This window comes from Vespa crabro, chromosome 12 (genome assembly GCF_910589235.1).
Source record: "Vespa crabro chromosome 12, iyVesCrab1.2, whole genome shotgun sequence".
In the NCBI taxonomy this organism is placed as follows: Eukaryota; Metazoa; Arthropoda; class Insecta; order Hymenoptera; family Vespidae; genus Vespa; species Vespa crabro.
The window spans coordinates 3,374,679-3,385,904 of record NC_060966.1 but is presented as its reverse complement, the minus strand read 5'-3'; the positions used below and the strand labels follow the sequence as shown (position 1 = coordinate 3,385,904).

Here is an 11,226-nt window from a genome sequence, read left to right as displayed (position 1 = left end):
AAGAATAAATAGAAGATGAGCCGAATGTTTCCGCACGTATACTCGTTCTCTCTCTCTCTCTCTCCCTTTCTTTCTCCCTGTATTTCTGTCTCTTTCTCTCTCATGTACTCAATATCGAGATCACGATCGCGCGTTCAGTTAAGAAAAAGGGGACGGTTCGTTCTGCAATTTGCGCTTAGCCTTCTTAGGCCGCTACTTTGCATTTATATGAGCGTTCACTCCGTTGGTTCTCGCTCGTGGCCAGTGCATGCGTTTATCCGAGCAGAACGAGAAGCAGAGGACGACGCGGAAAGGATCTATCGGTTAAGATGCAACGACCTAAAGTACGACCCTTTTACTAGTAACGTCGAGTTCCAATGAATCTATTTAACTTCCTCATATATATATATATATATATATATATATATATATATGTATGTATGTATGTATGTATGTATATATTGACCACGTAAATACGTGTATAAGTCTTTATTTGTCTCTCATATATAAACTTTAATTATAACTATTCTATAGAAAATTGTTTACTCGTTGTATAATTGATTCATTAATGATTGTATTTGTATATTTGTAAATTGAGGGAGAAAGAGAGAGAGAGAGAGAGAGAGAGAGAGAGAGAGAGAGAGAGAGAGAGATGATAATATTCACTATAATATGTTAGTCTAGTGATAATGATATATATATATGTTAGTTCATTGATGATATTTGTATATTAGTTCGTTGAAAGGGAAAGACAGAGAGAGAAAGAGACAGAGAAAGAGAGAGATAGTGTCAGAGAGAGAGAATGATGATATTTGTATAATTTATTTATCCATTTATGATAGTATTTATATAATATTCAGTACAAATGTATACAAGTCTCCTATGACGATGATATATATTATATATATATATATATATATATATATATATATATATATATATATATATGTATTTTTATAATTATATACAACGAATGATGAGAAATAATAGATACGTTATTCGAACTGATCAGATTTCTTTTTTTTTATAATTAATGATGAAATAATTAAATAACGATATAGAAAAGAAAATATATCAATTTAATTACCGTATATCGATCACATGTATCTCTTATTTTTGTCGCTATCATATAAATTCTAATTTTAAATTCAATACCATTTGCAAAATTAATTACTTGACGTATATAAATCAATTGACGATGTTATTTCTATATTAGTTCATTAATAATAATATTTGTATAATTAATTAATAATAGTAATTAATAAAATAGTAATTAATAAAAAAGTAAATTAATTAATATGTTAACGTACGATAAATATCGTCTATTAATTCTAAATAGATGTAATTTTTTTTTCTGTTTAACGATATTTTTACATGCATTTAAATATTACATGTAAAAATAATAAAAAAAAAAGGGAAAAATAAAATACAATAGGATAATAAAAATAAGATCTATTTAATTTCCCCTATAGATATATACGTAATCAGTTATACGTTCCTCTTTGTTGCTCTTTAAACGAATTTTAATAATAATTATTGTGTAAAAAAATTAATTAATTGATGTTTATTAATTATTCGATGATAATAATTGTATAACGACGTATATATTCACGACGAATGATTAGATCGTAGATTTGTATGTCTTTTCAATTGACGAACATTTTTTTTTTCTTTTCTTTATTAATGACCACTTTATAAATAATTAAATATCGATACGTAGAAATGGATACATTTCTATTAATTAATGTTTCTTTTAATAATTCTTTATATTATACTTTATTTCTATTAATAATTCATTATACAATATATCGATTATGCAAAGATAAACGTACATATATACATATATCTATTCTTGTTGTATTCAAATAAATTCAAATACATCATTTATTTGCTTATAAAGTTTATTATTCCTTCTAATATCGTAATTAGTCTACTGATAAAGATACAGTGACGTACGATGAATGATGAGATGATAGATACGTACATACGTCTTTTAAATTGACAAACTTCTCCTTTTTTGCTTCCTTTCTTTCATTCTTCTTCTTCCTTTAGTATTTTTTTTTTTCTTTTATTTTCTTTTTTTGCTTAATGACATCTTTATAAGTAATTAAATATCGATATGAGGATATAAACTTCACCATGACGGTTTAACAGAGAATTCATTTCTGTCATTTATGCATTGCGGCTTGAACGAATCGTTCGATCTTAGTATATGCTAAAAGGTATATAGGCTTGGAAGAAGAAGAGGAAATGCGAGAAAGAGAGAAAGAGAAAAAGAGAGAATGAGAGAGAGAGAGAGAGAGAGAGAGAGAATGCGAGAGAGAAAGACTGTGTAAAGGAGAAAGAAAGATAGATACGTAAGAAGAGAGAAAGAGAAAGTAAAAGAGAGATTGTCTGTGTGAAAGAGAGAAAGACAGAGATATAGAAGGAGAAAGAGAGAGAGAGAGAGAGAGAGAGAGAGAGAAAGAAAGAGAGAGATCAAGAGAGATCGAGAGAGATCGAGAGAGATGAAGAGGATAAGTTACGGAAGAGAGAAAATAAGGAAGGATTCGCAGGCTTGCACCTGCATGGTCGTTTGGTTTAGTCGTTTAATCTCATCGACTACCATTCCCATACAAAACAGATTTTATTTTATTTCTTTTTTTTTCTTTTTTTTTTAATTTTTTCAACTCATTAACATAATAATTATGCGTGCAACATTATCCTATCAATCGTTACCATTATAAACGCAGATACATTACTTATTATATATTAATTGTACTAATTGTGTTAACCAATAAATAATGGTTGAATTCGAAATATTTCCTTTTCTTTTTTTTTTTTTTTTTTATTTGGATAAACAACAGTAATTATTGTTCGTTAAAAATATCGACGTCGGTTAAATAGTTAATCAGTTAATTATAAATCATTATTAATATTGTTGGTAGATTATTAATACTATTGGAATTGTCAAAAAAAAAGTAATCTAATGTTATTATTACATATATATATATATATATATATATATATATATATATATATATATACATGTAAATTATGTTAAGTTTAATAGGATAATGTAATCGATAAACAACATTAATGTATACCATTGAAAATTTCGACAAATTACTTAATTATAATCATTGGTATATATTAATGGAATTATAAATAAATGACGTTGTTGTTAAGATATATTTACAATAGATACATCTCTTGTAAATTATGTATAAAAGATAAAAAAATTAATTCAATATTACAAAAAATTGTTTAATATAACCATAAAAAGGTCTAATGTACGATTTGAATTTGATCACGTATTATTTTTACTGTCTCTTTCTATGGAATATCTCCGATGACCTCTGACCCTTACCAATTTGTAATACATTATGTACTTCATTTGCATGTACAGGATGATTCAAAAGTTCTCTTCTGCCTATGTAATCTTATAATCTAAACAGAATACTAGCCTAAGATATCTCGAAAAGGAATAATTGATTTTTGATATCATTTATTAATTCTTTTGATTCACCTCATGTGTTTGTCAAATGTTATGATATAAAAATTTATAATTATTATCGTAAGTATATAATATAATATAATTTCAATTGTATCGTTTCTTTTCTCTTTCTACGTGAAAATTAATTTTATTTAATAATAAATTCATTATTATTATTATTATTATTATTATTATTATTATTATTATTATTATCATCAATTATATTTATATGAAAGATAATTATGTTCTTTCACGTAAAAAAAAAAAAGAAAAGATATTTCATTTAAAAATTATCATTGTTTCATTATTATCGCAAACAAAAACATCAACAATTTTATTATTACAATATATACATCAATATATATATATATATATATATATATATATATATATATATATATATACATACATATATATCATAATAATTTTATTATTAAAATATATACGCTTGTACATATTATTAAAATATTATAAAATTTATGTTTATTAAAATACAACGGATTATATCAAAGAAAAAAAAAAAAAGAAAGAAAAAAGAAACGAAAGCAACAAAAAAATTCATATCTAAAATTCTTATAAATCTTTTCAAGAATTTCTAAATTTATTACATATTTTAATATTTTTAACATTGATTCACTGCAGACAGAAAGATAGAGGAAGAGAGAGAAAGAAAGAAAGAAAGAGAGAGAAAGAGAGAGAGAGAGAGAGAGAGAGAGAAACGACGTAAAGAAAAATATTTTTCCATAAGATGAATAATGTTAAGCGCATGTTTAAATACATGTACGCCTAGGGATACATACAACGCTTGCGCTTGTGCGCACAAGCGCGAGCGCGAACCAGTCAAGAGGGTACCATGCGCCATTCGTCTTCTCGATTTATATTAAATCTCCTTCTCGAATGACCCAACATCGCCACGCTTCGTTCGTACGCTGGCAAAAGTTCGCTGTACCCTTTCTTTATTTCATTGCGTTTCTCTGTAAGCCGACGACGTGCATCGATGCTTTGGAAATTGTTACTTTTTGTTTCTCTTTCTTCTTCTTCTTCTTCTTCTTCTTCTTTTCTTTTCTTTTTTTTTTTCTTTTAATCTCTTTTTTCTTTATCGTTCTTTTCCATCCCTCTTCCTCTTTTCCTCTTTGTTGTTTTGTTCCTTCTTCTTCCTTTTTTCTTTCTTTTTTCTTTCTTTTCGTAACTCCTTCGAACTTCGTTTCTTTTTATTTATCGTCCGACTGAAATATTCCGTGTCCTGTTCATTGATATTCATAACGACGATATTATCATACGTTTCGATTATTATTTGAAATAAGTACATTGTAACTTCCCTTCGATTTACGTTGCCGATTGGATTACATATTCGTATACATGCAAGGAAATGTACGCTTTATCGATTTATGAATTGTACATATTGCATAGGATGTTTTGTCTACAATTAGAAATATTAGATAATTCGTGAATATGCTGCTTAAAGAATATGTATATATATATATATATATATATATATATATATATATATATATATATATATATATATATATATATATATATATATATATATATGTATCAGATATAGTATATGTATACTATATATATATTAGACTGTTAAAGAGACAGTAAACTTTTGGACCTGTTCGAATTGATATTAAATAACAAAATAATAATCAAATAATTAAATAATACTGACGATAATATAAGATTAATAATAATAATAATAATAATAATAATAATAATAATAATAATAATAATAATAATAATATTAATAATAATAATAATAATAATAATAATAATAATCATAATAATAATATAATTTGTATAAAATGTAATAATCCGAAAACTTTTATTAAATATTTAGAATAAAACGAATTAACTTTATTGAAATACAAATATGGGGAAAATAAGATCAATATAAAAAGAAAGAAAAAATAATAATTAAATTAAATATTTTATTTGAATATTTGAATATTTATAATTTTTTTAATATTTAATATTTATAACAAATTTTGAAATATTCACTTTTTTTATAATAAATATTTTATAAATATTATTATCTTAGAATGATGCTTAAGAGAACAAAATTTTCATTTCGAAAAGAAAGCAATATCTACGTCGTATTTTTTTTTCATGTATTTGTTAAATGTAGTAAATTTTCATTATAACAATTAATATTTAAAATTGTACCTACATAATAATATAATAATAATATTGTTAATAATATTGAATAAAAATAATTATGATCGTGTGTGTGTGTGTGTGTATATGTTGTGTATAATAGTGATATAAAAAATAATATATACAATATTAAATAATAATAATAATAATTAATAATTTTAACAAACTAATATAATAATAACAATAACAATAATAACAATGATAACAGTAATAATGAATAATTTCAACAAATTATTATTATTATATTAATATAATAACATTAATATAATTAAACATAATTGAACTTAATTAAACGTAATATTTATAATTGATAATAATTAATATGCAATAACGAAGAAAGTAGGGAATGAAAAAAAAGAAAAAGAAATTGTTTACTCGACAAAAATGAGCTCCTTATTGTTATTGACCGAATCGTAGAGTCACATGATGCAAGGTAAGGTGCAATACACTTTTCTCCTTGACCTTATTTCTAAGAACGAAGGTCGATGGTCTTTTCATCGCTTGAAAAGTAAGATCAAGGTTCATGAGAAGGAGACTAAGTTCTCGCATGCGACGTATTCCTTGAGAATATTTTCCCGAAGGACATAGCTAACTCGTTTCAGTGCATCTCTCTCTCTCTCTCTCTCTCTCTCTCTCTCTCTCTCTCTCAAGGCGATGTACGATAAAAAGAAGTAAATACGAAAGAGGTATCGACAGAATAGCCTTTTAACAGTCTGTCCTTTACATTTTTGTCGAATTCCCTAGAGTTGTTGCACGTACGACGTTCCGAGAAAGACTGATACAATACAAGTCGATTGTGTTTACATATTTTCCTTTTTCTTCGTTTTATTCTCGTATTTTCTTTCTCTTATTATTTTTATTTTTATTTCTCTTCTTTTCTCTCTCTCTCTCTCTCTCTCTCTCTTTTTTTTTTGTTTTTTTACACTGTTATTTATAATATCAACGCGCGAAATTGTACGGATGTGTGTCCATCTACGTTGTTTCTTCAATGTACAATGTTAAATAAACTATTTGATTTATTACTGATATAACGATGTTATGTACAGGGTGTGAAAACATTTTTCGTGTTACGGTTTCTACATGTGATAGTAAAATTTATGATCGACTTAAAATATGTTTAAAAATAATCAATCGTAAAATTGGCCTTCATCATAAATTTTTAAGTACAAAGATTTTTTTTCTTTTTTTTTTTTTTGTTGAAATGTATTCTACTTATCACAAGGATGAAAAGTACAATATGAACTATATGTTACAATTGAATGTATGATGATATATATCTTCATCGACTTTTAGTGATTCAAGTTTAGAACGAGCCTTTTTTTTTACCGAATTTAAAATGTCCAATAGGAGAATAAATTATTTAATTTGAAAATAAATAATCGGACTGTTGCTTATGTCAATGTACAGAGTAAATGTTACAAATTTTAATGTAATATTTTTTTCCATTTTCAAATCATGAAACAATAATATTGAAAATATGTAAAATTTTTATGTACAAACGAAACATTCATTAATCTGTACAATTTTTAATTTAACCATCTATGGGTCCGTGTAACTTTCAGGTCACATTTTAATTTATCGACATTTTACCAAATAACTTTTTTCATGAAAAAAAAAAAAAAAATTAGGCCCATAGAGGGTTAACAATGTAAACATTTCGTACGTGCCATTTTCAAATGTAATATCATGATCAAATAGATGAAAAAAAAAGTTCATAAACTTATATTCGATAAACTTTGCCCCGAAAATGATTTATTGAAAAGTCATATGCCTTTACAAATATTTATAATTTATTCTGACAATTATAAGAAATGTTTGAAAATTCATTCGTCAAATTAGCAATTGTCAATAATCTTTCGAATATTCCAACTGTATTGGAAATATGTATTTTACATAAATTCCCAAAGTTCATCTACTATTTCTATTATATTTTTATGAACCAATTATTTGCCATGAGTCCATAAACAGAGTGGTCCAGAAGAAAAACAAATAAAAAAAGAAAAAAGAAAAAAGAAAAAAGAAAAAAAAGGAGAAAGAGTTCGGCAATCATTAATTCGACGAATGGAAATAAATCATAAATATCATTGAAAACATATATGGACCGTTTATTTTGAAAGTGGTGTAAGTCCATTTTCTCTTGTTACGAGAAAATTAAAGGTTAGCATATTTGTCAATTAAAAAATTTAAGTTAATTATATCAAGTCTGGCAATGTTTCTACTGATTTATCAATATGTAATTTGATTATATAAATTTATTTTAGACGAATTTAACTAAAATAATGTATTGGGTTGTTCGGAAAGTAATTTCGTTTTTTTTTGTGAAAATGAAAGATAATTTTCGTATAATGAACAAATATTTTATTAAATTATATATTGACCATTCTGGTCCAATAACTTTTGCCATCTTTCTGGTAATAGCATGATTCTACGCTCATAAAATTTTTGGTCTTTACTGGCAAAAAACTGATCGAGGTGGTTTTTAATCTCCTCATTTGAAGTGAAGGTTTTACCGTCTAAAAAATTTTGCAGTGACCGGAACAAATAATAATCCGAAGGTGCCAGATATGGAGAATATGGTGGATGTAGCATTGTATCCCATTCAAGCTGTAAAAGCTTTTGGCGAGAGACCAAACTTGTATGATGTCTCGCATTATCTTGGTGGAACACTACACCTTCTCTGTTGATTAATTCTGGCCTTTTCTGTTGAAGTGCATCATTCAGTTTGTCCAGCTGATGACAATAGACTTCAGAATTAATTGTTGTGTTATCCAGTAAAATCTCAAAAAAAACGATTCCTTTAAAATTCCATCAAACAGACAGTATCACCATTTTTTGATGGATATTGGCTTTGGAAATGCTTTGAGCCTGTTCATCTTTTTTACTCCATGATCTCTTGCGTTTGACATTGTTATATACAACCCATTTTTCGTCCCCAGTAATGATGCGCTTCAAAAATGGATCATTTTCGTGACGTTTGAGAAACGAATCACAGACGTCAACACGACGACAAAAATTTCTCTCCGTGAGAACATGGGGAACCAATATATCGAGCTTCGAGGTTAAACCCAGACCTTTCAAGTGGTCATAAACAGTTGAATTTGATAAATTTAATCTCTCACCGATCTCACGTGTTGTTATTCGCCGATTTGCATCAACTAATGCCTTTATCGTGTCTTTATCAGCTTCAACCGGCCTTCCAGAACGTGATGCATCTTCGACATCAAAATTGCCGGATCGAAATTTTGCAAACCAGTTCTAGCACTGGCGTACTGTCAACACATCTTCTCCATACACATCGGTTAATTTCTTTCTGGCTTGAACAGCATTTTTACCTTTTTTATAGTAAAAAAGTAAAATATGACGAAAATGCTGCTTATTGCTCTCCATATTTAAAAGGGCACCAACCAAAAACTATTGCGTAGAATCAATTGGACTTTTTCACACACAAGCCTTGCTATATCAGCTCTCAAAACATATAATGATTATGCGGCGAAGTTAGATGCAAAAAAATACAATTAAATCCTTTGTTGGGAAAAAACGAAATTACTTTCCGAACAACCAAATATATTTTAAATAAATTAGTCAATTGTAAAAATCATTTAATTTCAATTTTGAAAAATCAAATGTCACTTAAAATATACATCATATTAATCCAATTTTGTTTACAAATAATGACACGATATAAAATAGAAGTAGTATTTTTAATTTTAGACGTTAATTACATTGTTAAAATTACAAGATATTTATAGTATTTACTTATCTATAATCTATAATCTGTATGTGGAAGTGTTTTGAAATATTCATGATGCACCAGAGGTATATAAGGTAATAACTGCTTGATATCTTTATATTTTTCATAAGTAATAGAGCCTGGTATCTTGGTACAAAGGCGTCAAGGCGATTTTTTCAAATTTTGGCAGTCTTCCAGGACGTGTAAGTAATAAATTTACAGTTTTAAATTCTTTATCCTTCATCGATGTTTTATATAAAATAGTGTATGGTGCACTTTTGAGAAACCTTATCCAACATATTTGCAACCAATTTACCTTTTCTCCATTACTGTTTCTTCTTATCTGTTTTTTTATTGCGTTTTTTTGTTGAAACGAAGTTCTCCCGTTTCATTTCACGTAAAATGAATTTATTATGTTTTCTACATTGTATTATTACGTCATAATAATCCTATGGTGTGTACAGAAAATTCTTTTTTTCGCAATGCCATTTCTATGATGCCAAAATCTGCATCGTTCGGAAGATATGAATGCTCCGAGAGTAAAAATTTCTGATCACTTATGTCAATGTTATTTACCAATGATTGAATAACCTTCAACCACATCAATGCCATGTGTAAATTTCGATTTTGCCCAGTACACATGTCATTGTAGGTAATAACATGACATTGGGTCGTTACATTTTCTAAATGCCTCAAACAGCAAGAAACTACTTCTTGCGATCCCATGGAAGCAATAGTTTCGTCACACACATACATATTAACTTTATTGTCGTGGAAATTGTGAAAACCCTCGTTTAAAATATATATATTTCGCTTATAATATACGATTGAGACAGATAATTTGATATAAGGTAAGGTTTTTTGTAAATCAAAAGAAAAGGCAAAGGATATTTATCAGGATTTTTTGATGCCAGAATTTTATCTTCTTTTAATCCTTTACTTCCTAATTCAGTATCTTGCAAGTGAACATCATGTCTTTGTACAAGAATCGTTTTTTCTTCGTCATCAATTGTTGTTTTAATTTTCAATTGGACATATACCACTTTCATAATCAATGATTACGCAATTTCTTTTACCGATCAATTTTAAATTGTACAAAACACGGGAATTTTTTAAGAAATTAAACACTAACTAGTTATGCATAAAAAAAATTTGCATTAAATTAAGCATAAATTACGTGTTATATCATTTTTTTTTAAAATGCACTTACACCACTTTCGAAATAAACGGTCCAATATATTCTTTCATTTTTGAACGTAAGTTTCAATGAAATTTGTTCATTTGTTTGACCTTAGTAAAATGTAGTATAACATTTGGTTCCATATTTTACAAACAATATTTAGTGTTGTAAAAACAAATAAACAAACGAACAAAGAAACGAACAAACGAACAAACGAACGAACAAATAAATAAATAGATAAGGATAAAAATAATGATATCACCTTTGTTACTTGGAAAAATGCATTTCTATAGATCTACCTGTCATCCATTCAGGTCTCGGTCGTCGTAACTCGTTGACTTACGCCTTTGACCGTCTCCTTATTGATCTTTTGCAAGCTCCTATTGCGGTATTGTGAGAAAGAGATAGAGAAAGGGAGCATCGAGCGGCGCTACAGAGCGCGCGGTTGCTCGATCATAGCTGATTTACTTTATGACTCTACTTGAACCGCAACGGTATACACGCCTCGTTCTCATAAAGGATCATAGTTGGTCGAGTATGGGGGGTGGGGGGATGGGGATGGTATAGAGTAGAGTAGGGATATAGTGCTTAGGCGTAAACGTTGTGAGTTCTTCGATCTTTCGCATTCCCTCTTTTACTCGACTCTACGAACGTTCAATGAACAAGAGAGAGAGAGAGAGAGAGAGAGAGAGAGAGAGA

At 27.7% G+C, this 11,226-nt stretch overlaps 1 protein-coding gene across 1 annotated transcript; it reads right to left on the bottom strand.

Annotated features, from left to right (window-relative positions):
* Positions 1-7,809: 7,809 nt before the first annotated feature.
* On the bottom strand, positions 7,810-9,004 carry LOC124428377 (histone-lysine N-methyltransferase SETMAR-like). The gene is made up of 4 exons (XM_046972320.1): positions 8,950-9,004; positions 8,444-8,829; positions 7,996-8,347; positions 7,810-7,835 (listed from the first exon to the last, which is right to left on the bottom strand). Exons 1-4 carry the CDS (start codon positions 9,002-9,004, stop codon positions 7,810-7,812), a joined length of 819 nt encoding a protein of 272 aa, XP_046828276.1.
* Positions 9,005-11,226: the final 2,222 nt, after the last annotated feature.